Genomic DNA, 15,843 nt, shown 5'->3' on the forward strand with positions numbered 1-15,843 from the left:
TGCCCCCTGATGGTCAGTGCATGTCATAGTAACTGGTTGTTCCACCATTTGGTCGATTTGCATATTAGCCATTTATTATATAGGATATCTTTCTCTACTCAATTAAAAATTAAATTCTAAAATATATTTTTTTGCCTTTGATGCAATCAAGTGAATAAACAAGAAAGTATAAATATTATTACAAACAAGTGTTTAACAGAGCTAAACCTACAGGTATCCAAATTAACTAGTGTAAATTTAGCTTAAAATAATAGTGGAGAGAATAATTTTAGAAAAAAAAAATTTGAAATTTACAAACAAAAAGTCTGGGTGAAAGTTTATTTAAAAAATTTATTACTAAATATGAGCTATTCTATAAATCCCATAAAATATAGCTTAAATAAACAAACATCCACTTTTGCTTTCTTTGTGAAATAAAGAAAATATTATGCTCCAAACTAGTTAATAATTGTGATTTGTTTTTTTAGAAAGTTTTCATAATTTTCAAATGTGCACAGATTGCAAGGAGCTATACGGACAAAACACAGACAAGCTAATTTCTCATCTGTGGTTGCATACAGAATGTCCTGGGCTCTCAACCTTTGTCATAAGTAAACAAAGGAGCTCCAGTTCCTCTCCCACTGGTCAGTGATTTTGTCTACCACTATCACCAACATCTAACTGTCCCACTAGTTCGTTAACCATTACTGAAGTGTGGTCATGCAAAGCTAATAAGAACTGATAGGAAAGAAACACCTTATAACAAAAGGCAGAACTAATGTTACACTCAAGACCAATCTGGGAGACGTGAAGTTCACAGCAAAGCAGTAGCCTGGTTCTCAATAATGTGACAGTGGAAAGAGCATAAGCTGCTAAGAGGGATGGATGTGGCTTTAAATTCTAACTGCTACCTGGCTTCATGGCTCTGTACTCTTCTTCCTTCCATGTATCCGCTATGCTGCTGCTAAAACAATCACACTAAAGTCCACTTCTAAATGTGGTATGGGCATATTCAGACTCTCCCACTGGTTCCTGTATTGCCTAGAACAGTGGTTCTCAACCTTCTGGCCCTTTAAATACAGTTCCTCATGTTGTTACCCAACCTTAAAATTATTTCCATTGCTACTTCATAACTGTAATGTTGCTACTGTTAGGAATCGTAATGTAAATATCTGATATGCAGGATGGTCTTAGGCGACCCCTGTGAAAGGGTCGTTCGACCGCCAAAGGGGTCGCGACCCACAGGTTGAGAACCGCTGGCCTAGAAGATTATTTTCAATAGCACAAGGGTCACTGTTCTTCAGGATCTGGTCACAACCACATTACTATCCTGAACTCTGTACCCTGTCCCCAACCACATGCCCTCACTTCACCTATCTACTTCCGCCAAGGTGAAGAGTCATCATTTCAAACTGCTCAAAATGTCTGTCCTTCTTCCCCTTTACTCAGTCTATTCTCACCACCCATCTGTCTGAACCAAAATTCCAACTATCACTCAAAATCAACTTAAATTATATATCCTCCAGGAAAACCCCAACCTCCAGCTTTTGTATACTTTCCTAGCATTTTATTTGGACCATACATGAGTTACATGCTATCTATGAAATATATATATATATATATATATATATATATATATATATATATATATATATGGCATATGTATACATATCTTCTCCATTACATTATAAATATTTTCTAGCTTATTTTATAGTCTTGAAGCTTAAGCTTCAGGAGTTCTTAGTGGCACCTAATCTTTCATGGTTCTGGGAGGGACTTTAGCAATTGTGAAATTTGTAAGTTTGAATTACTTATATTTCCTGAAGAGGTCCGCCAAATCATACACATTTCAGGCCCCACAAAAATGAGGATTCACCCTTGAGTACAAGGAAGTTATTCGAGTTAATAATCTGTGGCTACATTCTTGCTGGATGGCACCCTGAGGCTTCAATGGCCACACGCTATTTTATTTAGCTCCCTAAGATGCAGTTCGTAAAACCTCATCACTCTTCAGGTCTCTTACCCTTACAGAGTTTTTACAGGTCATTTCCTCCATAAAAGCCAATCTTTCCAGCATTAAAGGCCTGAAGGTACAATTAGGCCAAAACAATAAAGGAGAATAAGTAGGCGATTCAATTTCCTCCACTCTAACGGGCAATCACATGCTATTTCTTGGCTTTTGTTCCACATAGGAAGAAACAGCTCAGGAAAATTGTTAAGAGATTGTGTGTACACACAGTCATCTTAAAAACGTGTTATTCATGTGGATTCCCACTCTATGAGTTAGCTAATCCTGACCCAAGGACAACTACTTCCATAATGCAGACTCTTAATCTCTGGGTGTCAGATCCCTGGTGTATATCTTCTGGATGTGTACACCACACACACACACACCAGTTCCTCAAATAATACCATTTCATTATAATGTTGAGGAGATGCCACAGCACTCAACTTTTGTGTCCAACAATTAAACTGATTTCATTATATGTCTTTCTCCACAGTTCCAAGAACCAACCGAAGGCATTAAGTGAGGATGGTGTGTGTGTGTGTGTGTGTTTTATGTGGAGAGAGAAAGAGGAAAGAGAGAAATCAATAATATTTTTTCAGAGCTACAGAGAAAATAAAATTAAAGATGAAGAAAAAAAGAGATTTGGAGATGAACACAATATGTGATTTTACTTCATTCTGATACTACTAAAACAAAAGTAAGAAGTCCTAATTCAAAAAGGACAAACAGAACTTAGAGTTGCCAAAGAAATATCAGCAACAATTTGGAAGTTTTATAATATATAGATGAGTGCTGACTGGCTTTGCACACTAGAAAAGCTAAAATCTAAATACCTGTCCTGGCTGGCGTGGCTCAGTGGTTGAGCATCTACCTATGAACTAGGAGGTCATGGTTCCATTCCCAGTCAGGGCACATGCCTGGGTTGTGGGCTTGATCCCCAGGGTGGGGCGTGCAGGAGGCAGCCAATCAATGATTCTCTCTCATCATTGATGTTTCTATCTCTCTAACCCTCTTACCCTCTCCATCCTCCCTGAAATCAATAAAAATATATTTTTTTAAAAAAAAACACACCAAAAATTTAGAACTGATGGGAATTGATGTGTTTTATTATATTGAGAGGCATATAAAAACTCTGGTACAGAGTTTGGGGAAAATTAAAAATATAAGCAAATGAAAAATAGGGGATAATATTTAATCCTAGGAAATAAGAAAATTGCAAAAAAAGAAAAAAGTGTGATCTATTTTCCTAATTATAATAATGTAAATAATTATTACTTAACTAAAACTTGTGGTATAGCTATTTTGCAATGGGGAACTGATGGTTGGGAGGTTGCTGGTGAAGTGGTGTACAATAACAGAGCCCAGCTCTGCAAGAGAAGAAAATTCATCTTCCTTAAGTTGACTTCTAGTACATCAACAGGTAGCATCTAAAATCAATGATACAAAAAAATAAAAACCCACAAAAAAACAGTACAAAAATTTTATTTAGAAATATGGGAGTAGGTACCAGAAGAAACAAAAAAATAATTTTAAGTGATTTCTTCTTGGGTTTAGGAACTGGAAGGGATGAATGAATGCTGCTTTTAATCATAAATTTTTAATAAAAATGACCTTCAAATATAAACATCAATCATTTTGACACACAATAATAAATAAGTAAATTATAAAGAAATTAGAGGCCCAGTGCACGAATTCGTGCATGGGTGGGGTCCAGCCAACCCGGCCCCAATCACGGTGGATTAGGGCTGGGCCTGTAGGGAAGAGGAGACAGTGGGAGGTTGGCCGGCTGGCCTGCCCTGATCAAGGCCCGATTAGGGCTGAGCCAGCTTGGGGGAGGGGCTGAGGGCGATTGGCCAATGGGCCCCACCCCTGAATGTGGTGGTGGGGGCCCATTAGGGGCAGGGCTGGCCAGGGAGAGGGGCTGCAGGTGGTTGGCTGGTCAACCCTGCCATTATTGGGGTGGGGCTGGGCAGGAGGAGGAGCTGCAGGAGGTTGACTGGCTGGCCCCGCCCCATATTGGGGTAGGGGGAGTGATCAGGGGCAGGGCTGGCAGGGGGTAGGGGCTGTGGGCGATTCAAGGTGGGGCGGGCCGATCAGGGGCTGGGCTGGCTGGGGGGACAGGCCATGGGAAGTTGGCCAGCTGGCCCCACCCCTGATCGGGTGGGTTCGCTGGCTTCAGTGGGCATCATAGCAACCGGTCGTTCAGGTCATTCCGGTGTTATGGTCACTGGCTATATATATATAGATGCTTATATTTATGCCAAAAAATACTATCATCTAAATATTTCTACATGTTTTATGTAAGTTTGATATGGGCCTAAAAAAAAAAAAAAACTTAGCTCAATTTAACTTTGTATAAGTACAGACTTTAAGAGCTATTTTTCTTATCATAGCTAATAGTTTCTCAAAAAATGTTGGACACTTGCCTATTGTAATATTATTTTTAAATCTACCTTGTTTAAAGACCATCCACCTTTATTACTGATAGTACCAACAGAAGTACAGGAGTTAGCTATATCCATATTTCTTAAGGCTGGGATTTGGGGAGTAATAGAGCTTACAGGGACTGCTGATAAATCAGCATGTTCCAAACCCAAGTTTCAGGACAATGGATACGGTGACAAGGAGCATCGTCCAAGAGGGATGTCAAATGCACCAATCTGAGGTCATCTGGGAATACAGAGATCAGTGTTAAAAAGTGCAATGTTGTATATCCTCAATTCATAAACTTTTCTCAAGGTGATTTCATTTTAATGAATACTTCATTTTTTCAAAAGAAGTATCACTTAGGTAATGAAAAAAAGAATCCTAATAACACTCACGCAAGATAAGATCTCCCTCACCTCTTTACTTTCCCTCCTGAAATACAGTTTGATATTTCCATACCTCTCTATAGCCATTGCTGATTTGCTCCAAGCTGAGGGAATACACAAGATTCTTGCCTCCCACAAAGAGTCTCTCTTGATATTCATCCAGCAGCATTGTATGGAGATCAAGAAATCCAAAAGGACTATGAAAGATTGATGTTCTGTTTAATTCCAAGAGCTCTGAAATGCAAAAGGAAATGAATGCTAAACACAAGAGAAAACATAAATACCTTTATAATACTTTTCTCATGGCTCCATTTTTTATACCTATTGGAACTGTGTAGTTTACATTCATTTTATCAGAAATATAAAGGTTGTAAAAAGTATTACTCAAAAAGATTAAAAATACACCGTGCATTAACAATTCTATATTGTATATTTGAAAGTTCCTAAGGGAAAAGTTCGTAAAAGTTTTCAAAAGAAAAAAAATTCTAACGATGTGACTTGTTGGAGGCTAAACTTCTTGCGGTAGGTAGTCATTTAGTAACATATACACATATCAAATCAATATGCAGTACACTTTAAACTTAACAATGTTATATCACAACTATATCTCAAAACTGGAAACAGTTAAAAAATATTTGTGCATTATGTAAAAAATGGTGTGCAACTAGGAATATATTTTAATGTGCAGGAGTTAAAATCTTTTATAAGTTTATGAATCTCAAAACTTCAATTCAGCTTAAGGTATTTACCCTATGTTTTTAAATACAGAAAGAATGGCTCTTCACAGTCTTTAAGTGCTGTGTGGAAAACTCCATTAATGACTTTTATATTTACTTCTCTATGTGCAACAAACATCCCAAATCTACAATAAATATTCCCCTTTAATTCCAGATAAACACCAACTCAGAAATTGGTTTTGAAAGTCATGTCCAAAGTCAAATTGTTCAAGTCCGGGAAAGATCAGGTTTGTTAATACAATGAGGTAACCCATGGTAGCATTCAGTATAGGGGGGACGAGTGATAAACCTGGTGGAGACCTACTTTCTACCACTGTGTTTTGGCTACTGTTATGCATTCTTCCCAACATCAGAAATTACAAATTGTTTGTTTTAACTAACATACATGTAATTTAGGAAGTCAGAATCAGGGAAACACGTTATGTGTATACATTTGTTTGCTTGTTGAAGGTATTTAATTGCATGTAGCAGTTCAGTACTTATGATTGGTAAATGATATATGAGAGTCTTTGATGATGAGAGAGGATATCATCCCCAATACTGATACCATTGTAATTAGTCAGTTATTAATAATAGGAAAGGAGTGAAAGGAAGGTGACACATTGTAAACATGGTCATGTAGGCAGCTTCACTAGGAAGCTTCAATTTCATACTCGCAGGGAACCACTGGCCCATTCCCTACAGATCACTGCGGGAAGGGGTCCAACAAAGGGGAGATAGATGCATGCTCAGTGAAGTGGGCGTGACTAGGGAAGGTGCCTGTCAGTCAAACCTGGGGACAAAGATCATTGGTCAGAACGGGTAGGGCTACTGCAGGACCACAAAAATTTGGAAATACATAATCCCCTAAAGAAAAATGTGCTCTCTATCTCTATCTCTATCTCTATCTCTATCTCTATCTCTATCTCTATCTCTATCTCTATCTCTATCTATCTCTATCTCTCAGCTCTTTTGGCTCACAGCTCGCTCTCTTGTTCCTGCTTCTTTGCATTCTCCCATGTTTTCTCTATAGCCATGTGGCCCTGTGGACCCCACATGCAATGGACTGATGGGTTGTAACTAGGAATACAACCCAAGCTAGCCTGATGCTGGGCTGGATTGCTCCAACATGTAATGGAAGCTCCAAACATTGGCTTTGATTTTAGTCCTGCTAAAGGCAAAATGGGACTTCTTCCTTGGTGAGGCTGAGGGAAATGCAACCTTGGAAAAGGGATTTAATTATATGCAAATAAAAATCACTCGTTCTCCCATGCAAGTCTCAGAAAATTCTTTTTCTTGGGATATCTAAAGAAGCCCACTCCCACAAGCAACAGGTGGGGCCAAGGACCTCTTCCCTCCAATAGTAATACTAGACCTTGCAAGCTAGAGAATTCCTGAAGAGGGCTCCCTGGGAAATATTGACAAAATTAGAAAATGACTTCATTTTCTAAAGGTCAATGCCTTTGATAGAATGCATCTGATAGAATGTGGAATATAGGTGACCAGAACATTTCATCCATAGAACAATATGAAATATGACAAATCTACAGGATAAGTTTGCTGGAAAATAGAGAAAGTCATTAATGGAATCAAATATGAGGATTCTACCCTAGAATGTTGCTACAGTGGATTAGTTCATGCCTAAATTAAAAAGTATGAATTGAAATGTAGAGGAAGCCCAATCAGTAAAGGAGGCACCCCATGAATTAATTCCATTTAGGGATGACCTTGCTTGTTGCCTAGTGATGTCATTAGGCCCTCATTACCCTTGTATGCACAGAGAGACAAATGAAAGAGGAAGAGAGAGAGAGAGAGAGAGAGAGAGAGAGAGAGAGAGAGAGAGAAAGAGAGAGAGAGACATGTCAATTTCCACTTGATTTTATGACTTGCCAATTTCTGTTGTACTTGCTGTAATTCTTATAATCTAAAGGTGGCAGTTCCTATTTCTTTGTTAGAGCCCTGGTCAGTGTGGGTCAGTTGGTTGAGTGTCGTCCCATGCACCAAGAGGTGGTTGTTGGTTCCAATCCCAATCAGGGCACATGCCTGGGTTGTGGGCTCAATCCAGGAGGCTGTCGATCAATACTTCTAACAATGACTCTGTAACCTATTATATATAAAACTCTCTTCAGGAGCAACTAGGGAAAGTCTATTAGGGGGCTATGTATCTAAAATCAAATGCATTTTGTAGAGCCTCATAACTCCCATTTGACCCAGTGATCCCACTTCTAGGAATATATCCCAAGAAACTAGAAACACCAATCAGAAAGGATATATGCACCCCTATGTTCATAGCGACACAATTTATCATAGCTAAGATTTGGAAACAGGCTAGGTGCCCATCAGCAGATGAATGGATTAGAAAACTGTGATACATCTACACAATGGAATACTACACTACGGTAAAAAAAAGGAAGGCATTCTTACCATTTGCAACAGCATGGATGGAATTGGAGAGCATTATGCTAAGTGAAATAAGCCAATCAGAGAAAGATAAATATCACATCTTCTCACTCATTTGTGGAATATAATGAACAACATAAACTGATGAACAAAAACAGATCCAGAGACAGAGAAGCACTGATCAGACATTCAAACCTTAGAGGGAAGGTAGGGGAAGGTGGGAGTTAGGGGGAGAGATCAACCAAAGGACTTGTATGCATGCATATAAGCATAACCAATGGACACAGACACCAGGAGGGTGAGGGCATGAGTGGAGGGGTAGCAGGGGAAAGGGGGATAAGGACACATATGTAATACCTTAATCAATAAAGAAAAAAAATAACAAGATAAAATGGAAGGTTTCCCCAATATTCAATAGTTGGGCTTGTTATAGTTCAAAATAATTCAACAGCAATAACATCAACAGAAAAATTCAGTTTTATATCAATTTTAATTGTTATTAACTTTAATTCCTATTTTATAAATTGTCTCAAATAACTACATAATTTTTCATGTTGCTTTCATTTATCAATTCGTGACATTTTCATTCATCTTACTTTTGAGAAAATTAAAATATTTGTTTCTTGGTGTATACTAAAGCCAAAGGAAGGTCGAGCAGAAAGCTTTTCTCCTCAATTTTTTTTCTCTTAGTTTTAGAGCTAGCACTTTCAGTAATATTATTAGTGATCTTAGTTCCAAATTATAGTCCGCGGACTCGGCATATTTACTAAGTGATGGCTAACTTCTTTATCCCTTCAGACTGCTTCAAGCTGCTTACATGAAAGAATCAGAAAACATACAGGAAGAGGGGGACAGCAGACACTCTAATCTCAGGTAATCTCCAGAAAACACAGTGCAAACAATGGACAGGGCTGACTCGGTAAAAAGGAGGGAGCTCATCTTGAGTTTTTCTTCCTCTAAAAATAACATGAATTACTTGGGGGAGGCAGTGGACAAAGAAACAAGATGAAACTGAGCTATGCCAACTAAGAGTTCATCCGGAAATTTTCTCAAGAGGGAACTAATTATTATTGCTAAGCTGCACGTTAATTATCAGCTGTCAATGAAGACATACAGAGGATTTAGTCATTTCCTCTCCTGGCCTTTCTTCTTAACCTGCAAGGGAAATAGTTCTAAAACTCATTGACAGCAATATATTACAGAGACAGTTCTCACTTTGTCAAAACATATTTAAATTCCACACCTCCGTGTGTAAACGGGGTGGAGAGAGTGCACATTTTTTCAATTCTCAAACAAAAAACAGATCTTCAAGGGAGGGATGTTTCCTTCTTGATGTACACTTCTTCCACTGTCACCTGCAAACTAGCGACTTCCTGAGACCCATTATTTTTTAATAAATTCTTTTATTCAATGCATATCTAAAGTGAAGTCAACAATAACATATTGAGTTGCACACATAGGAAGCATTAATAACAATGGAATATGGAAATAACCATTGGAAATGTTCTTCAATTTCTTGATGGTTCAAAAGGAAAGGGCTTCTTGCAACATGCTTCACTGATTTTGACAGATCTGATCAATGATCACTAATGGCTTGTAATAATGTTGAAACAGAGTAGTAAAGAAATAAGCAATTGACTTTTTTAAGTGCAAACAGGGAATAGTTCAATGATTTGCTGATTAGTCTTTCTAGCAATGGTCTGTGGCTGGTCTTTCATGAATTCTCTGAACTTTTAGATTCTATCTTTCTTACAAGTCAAAGGTAAGAAATAGGCATTGGCATTGTGCTGCTCCAAGTTTTATCATAAACTTCTTCAACGAAAGCAGAAAGACTTGGAATGTACATACGAACAGCCTACATATTAAATAGCCTTTTACTTCCTCGGTCAAGGAAAACAAAATAGTGTCAAAATTTTAAGATTACTCATTTCTGATATATATATATTTAATAGCCAGTATTATACATGGTATTCAGGCTTACAGGTCTCTGAACTCCTCTATGAACACGAGGTCACCCTGGGCCATGGTTACACAGTATTATTGTCTATCCGTGTACTGTATGTGTTTATGTGCTTGTATTTAAATTATTGAACTAAAAATCATAGAATGTAAAATGTACTACCTAAACGTCAGTGATTTAACTATTTTTGATTGCCAAATTGTTTAATTATGATTATATTCTAATTTCATTGGAGGACAAAGGAGAAAGTCCTATGTTAATAGCTTCCTAACCTGAATCTGCATACCAGGGGTACCCTGAACTGGGACCACAATGTGTCATTCATTCAGTGTTCCTTTAGAGTCTTGTAAAGTGTGACATGTTATTCTAAATGTAATGGGAGGGCCTGCACAGGCTTTAAGAGCAATTCTATAACCAGATTTGTTTTTTAAATGCCAGTTGGTTTTGAATTACGTAAAAGCCAAAGGGGGCAAGAGTTGAAAGGAGGTTTAAAGACTATTTTTAAAAACTCCTCATTGAGGATATGTTTTTGTTGATTTGAGAGAGAGAGGAAGGGAGGGAGGGAGAGAGAGAGAGAGAGAGAGAGAGAGAGAGAGAGAGAGAGAGAGAGAAACAGGAATGTGAGAGAGAAACATCAATCCGTTGTCTCCCCTACATGCCCCAAGTGGGATCAAACTGGCAACCTAGGCTTGTGCCCTGACTGGAAATCAAACCTGAAACCTTTTGTTGTATGGGACTATGCTCCAACCAATCAGCCACCTGGCCAGGGCATTGCATAACTTAAAGGTATACAACATAATGATTTGATTGTATTGCAAATGATTACCACAAGAAGTTTAATTCACATGCATCATTTCATACAGTTTTTTTCTTGTGATGGGTACTTTTAAGATTTACTTTCTTAGCAACTTTCAGATGTACAACAGAGTATTGTTAACTATAGTCATCATGATCTACACACATCCCCATGACTTATTTATTTTGTAACTGGAAGTTGTACTTTTTTAATTTCTTATTTTAAATTTGTTTTTATTGTTGACACTGCTATAGATATCCACCACTTCCCTCAATCTATGCCCACCTTCTCCCAGCCTACCCCATCTACTGGCCTTCACCACACTTATCTGTGACCATGGGCTAAGCAAAATGTTCTTTGGCTAATCTCTTCCCCTTTTATCCACACCTTCCCCTCGAATATTCCTGAGCCTGTTCCATGTCTCCGTGCCTCTGGTTCTATTCTGTTTGTCAGTTTATTTTGCTCATTAGATTCTACACATAAGTGAGATCGTGTGGTATTTGTCTTTCTCTGACTGCCTTTGTACTTTTTTAAAAAAGTAATTCTCACCTAAGGATATTTTTTCCATTAATTTTATAGATAGAGTCCAGGGCAGGGAGGAAGTAGATATATAGCAAGAAACATTGATGCCTCCCACACATGCCCAAACCAGGCCCAGGATCAAGCCTGCAACTGAGAGGTATATGCCCTTGACCGGGAATCGAACCCACAACGCTCTAACTTTGAGCATAACCAGCCAGGGCATATAATGGAAGCTCTAAACTTTTTGAACATATTCACCCATTCCCCCACATCTAAATTTTTATGTTTTTGTTGAAATTCTGTATATTTTTCAAACTACTTTATCATTGTTCTATAACACATTATATTTTCTTTAATAAATAATGCTACATAACAAAAAACAAGCAAATTAACTAAAATTGGAATTGCATTTTACTTTACCGTATACTGATTCAAATAATACTAGTATTTGATATTTTAAATTCTTCAAAATAATATGACTCAATTTTTATATACTATATTGACCCCTCAAATCTATACTTTTTAAACCAAGTGCATCCTTGCCATCGCCTTAATAAAGAAACTTCTCCAATTTAGAAAATGAAAAATTAACTCTGGTTTTCTACCCCTGAACCAACTCTGTCAGTCTTCTACTCTTAGTAAATGGTTCTTTGGATTTTGGCAAAAATCTAGTGTTTGTCCTGATTCTTTTTTTCCTGAAGGCCACACTATCTGTCCTCAACATCTTCACTACAACTACTCAATTGACCAGAAAAAGAGCCTCCTATTTTCTTGCTTCTGCTCTCTCCCAGTTCCTCTTTTACCCAATCGGTTTACCTCACAGTAGCCAGTGACTTCCTTTAAATATAGAAATCGGATCATGATGTTCTTTAGATAAAAACCCTGGCTCAGAGTCTGTCACACTCTGCCCTTTGCCCACCTCACTCGGATGTTGCCCCACTTTCTCCTTTGCTCACGCAGCTCCAGGGCATGGGCTGTAGAGCTCTGCCTGCCTCCTCCTTTCCGTCTGATGTGCCTCCGGACCTCCACAGGGCTGGCTCCTCTTGTCCTTTGGATCTTTCCTCTGTGAAGTCTGCCCAGTCTAAGAAACTGGAGCTGTCACCTAGGCACTCTCACTTTTATCCTCGCCGTTAATATCCTTTATTGCCTGAAGCACACTTGGCTTTGTTTTCTGTTTGTTTCTATTTTTCTTTACTTCCATATTTTCTTCCTCCTCTGACAGGGAACGGGTTCCATAAGAGGGGTGACTTTTTTCATCCTGGTCACTGACATTCCCAGAGCCTAGACCGGTGCTCGCCATTTGTTTAGTAGGCGCTGCACTCTGTAAGGACGTGTGCAAAGAATGAACTCTGAACCTCAACTCCATGTGTGAAGATGGAGATAATAATAACTAATTAGTGGGTTGCTGTAAGAATCCAATGATTCATAGTACCAAATGGATGGCTAATATATGTATATGGATTCCTTCCTTCCTTCCTTCCTTCTTTCCTTCCTTCCTTCCTTCCTTCCTTCCTTCCATTAATGTTGATAAATTATTGGCCAATGGCATTAAATAAAAATCCCCCCTGCAGACACTGGTCTTTCTTAATTATATTCTGTCAAGTGAACGTAGTTTCTCTGTAGGCTTATTACATAGGCTTACAGTAAAATAGGAAATTTTGCAGGTACACGATTACTATGATCAGTGTCAACAGCTAGTCTATTTTAAGTTAAAACCTTGCTTTCCTAACATCAGTAGATTGGAATAATTTTCTATTCCGTCTTTCAATCCACATCCATCTCAGCTTGCAAGGGAAAATTAGTCTTTATTTTCTTAGAGAATTTCTTTTGTTTCTTTATCATCTACTTATTTATGAGCTCAATAAAATAAATGCATTATACAAAAACTATCTCCCCCCTACCCTTGACATTTAAATTCGAAGTACCAGAATAGAAGGCAAAAATTCTTTCAACATGTGTGCTATTACTATTAAACCTTAAATTTCTATGAGTTTTCCAGTGTGTAACTTCGTTGTTGTTTTTATAAGAACAGAGGCGTCAATTTCTAGACTGGTGCATGGCTTGACATGGTGTTAAAGCATCACAGCTCAGCAGCCTCGGCATTTTCCTCTCTTGACCTCTAACAAAGATCTTTAGTCTCAACTCTATGAAAATAAAGCCGTCGCTTAACCCATATAATTTAATCCTACAAAACATTCTTTCTAAGAAAAAAATGACTTCCAGATGTACCAGAAGTTTGCATTCTGACACTCTGACATACTGAACATTTGCACCTTTAAAAATATGTCTTTTCCAGACTGACGTATTTCCATGAAAAATGACTCAGGTGTAATCTGGACACGTTCTCTATTAACATGACATTTTCCTTCTAGTTTCATTACTGACAGAATAATAACTGAATTTCAAATCCAGGCAGAATGAAGGTGACTTTATAATCTTTTGATAGTCCATTAATTAAATGGAAATTGAATCTACTCATCACTATAATGACAAGGAAAATAATACCAATAATACTGTTGATAGGTGTATATCTGGATATAGTAGGAATGAGGCTGTGCGTTATTTGACATCATTTGATCAGTTTGGAAATGTTAGACAACCAATAAAAGCTCATTTGCTCTTAAATTACATGCCTCAATTACTGTAGCTGCTGCCATGTGAACCGGATGCCACTTAATAGGTAATAGGCCCCCTGGGTGGGTGGATTCTCTTCAGATGTGGCTAACTAAAGGAAACATGAAGAGAGGAGGCAAGCCCATGCTATGTGTACAATTCACTGATGACTTTCTTTCACAAAAAGTCGCCTTAGTGACTAAGCTGCTAACAAATTCTTCTTCTGTTTTCTCTTTCCAGCAGTCCTCAAGAAGCACCGATTCACTTCCCAGAAAACCCTGTTGTTTACAACCTGTCACAAAGCAAACAGTACCCAAAAGACCACCCATGTGTTCTCTGAAAACTATGAAGGGAGGAAAGATTCAGATGAACAGAAAGGCTCTTGGGTGGTAGGTACCACATAAAAAATATCCAATTGATGTCATTTAATTTGCCCTTCACATCATTCCAATAATGAATGGACAATGCTGCCCATTTTATAGAATAGGAAAAGAAGCTCACGGAGAAAGTTAAAACCTTCCTAAGGTCACGTATCATTTGAATGTTGATATTTTTTGGATTTAGTACATTATTTTGCTCATTTTGTTATTTGACCCATAAACAGAGACTTTGTATAAATATACAGTTTCTTTGTTGACTCAGGTTAGTCATAGGGTTTCAGTACGGTAAATCTCTTAGGAGTATGTTACAGGGGTCTCCCTGATTTCATGCATTTATCAAATAGCATTTATCCATAATAAATGGTCACAGACACCTGTGGAAGTAGGTGTTCTCCAGTCTGTACCTCAGTCTTTTCTCATAATTTACCCCAGACATCCCCAAGGCTATCTCCTGGCAGCCGTGCTTATGTTGTATAACCTGATTACAACAAACAGAAAAGAATGGGACCCAAAGGATCAGACAATACAGAGAACAGAAGGCGAAGAAAAGGAAACAAAGAACCTCTATTAACGTCAAATACGTAAGAGGAGATAATGTTCTTAAAGATAAAAATTAATTTAAAACATGTATGGACACCTGTGTTTGTTCCCAATTTTGCTGCTGAATATACAATTTATAGGAGATTAAGTTTCCCATTTGTAGGATGAGAAGGAGGAGTAGGTGAGAGTGACTAGCGAGGTTTCCTCTAGCTTCACGAACTGTATCTCATCATGAACTATATCATCTCCAGTTGGGAAAACACAAATCAAAAATATCCAAAGGATACTTTCTAGAACTTTTAAATTTGTAAAATTTTGCAAACCAATGAGAACTGCAGAATTAATTCTGCAGTACAAAGAGATAAGAATTAATGCTGAAGATACAATTTTATATCTGTTGAGTTCTTATGTCAAAAAAGTATGTCATTATGGGACAAAAAATAACCAATTTATTGTCATTGATCTTCTCTCCTGTACTTTTTGATAAGCTTCAAATATAATGAGGAAGCTATAAATTAAATGTATTCAAACTTCATACTGGTATAACGCATTCATTAAGAAAATGAGAAAATATTAATTAGGTCATGCTAACATTAGGAAAATGAAAAGATTTGTCAAAACCTTTATAAATTATAATGTAATCACCTAAGCCAAAACCTTAGTGCTCAGGAAACAAGTAACTTGGCAAATGAAAACACCTTTCCACATGCTGAGAACAAGAGGACAAATGATAAATTAAAAATAAAAAGCATGGAAAACTTGGAAGACATTTTTATGAGATAAGTTAAAATGTCTTTTGTAGAACTCACTGGAGAACTCCAAAGTATAAAATTAGCTCTAGACAAGTAATTTATTAGGATAATAAGATAAAAGAATGAGTCTGGTTGGTATGGCTCAGTGGTTGAGTGTCAACCTATGAACCAGGATGTCATGGTTCGATTCCTAGTCAAAGTACATGCCCGAGTTACGGGCTTGATCCCCAGTGGAGGGTGTGCAGAAGGCAGCTGATCAATGATTCTCTCTTGTCATTGATGTTTCTATCTCTACTTCTTCCTTCCTCTCTGAAATCAATAAAAATGTATTAAAAACATAAAAGAATGACCCATAAATTCTGTC

The 15,843-nt window shown here is 37.7% G+C and overlaps 1 protein-coding gene across 1 annotated transcript in view; it reads right to left on the minus strand.

Annotated features, from left to right (window-relative positions):
• The window catches only part of SEMA3E (semaphorin 3E), a 220,421-nt gene that overhangs the window by 90,354 nt on the left and 114,224 nt on the right, over positions 1 to 15,843 (minus strand). Inside the window, exon 2 of the mRNA XM_081101912.1 lies at positions 4,874 to 5,034. Within this exon, the coding sequence (XP_080958038.1) occupies positions 4,874 to 5,034 (161 nt within the window). The remainder of the gene's footprint in view (positions 1 to 4,873; positions 5,035 to 15,843) is intronic.

This window comes from Myotis nattereri (assembly GCF_964212035.1).
Source record: "Myotis nattereri genome assembly, chromosome: 11".
Taxonomy (NCBI): Eukaryota; Metazoa; Chordata; class Mammalia; order Chiroptera; family Vespertilionidae; genus Myotis; species Myotis nattereri.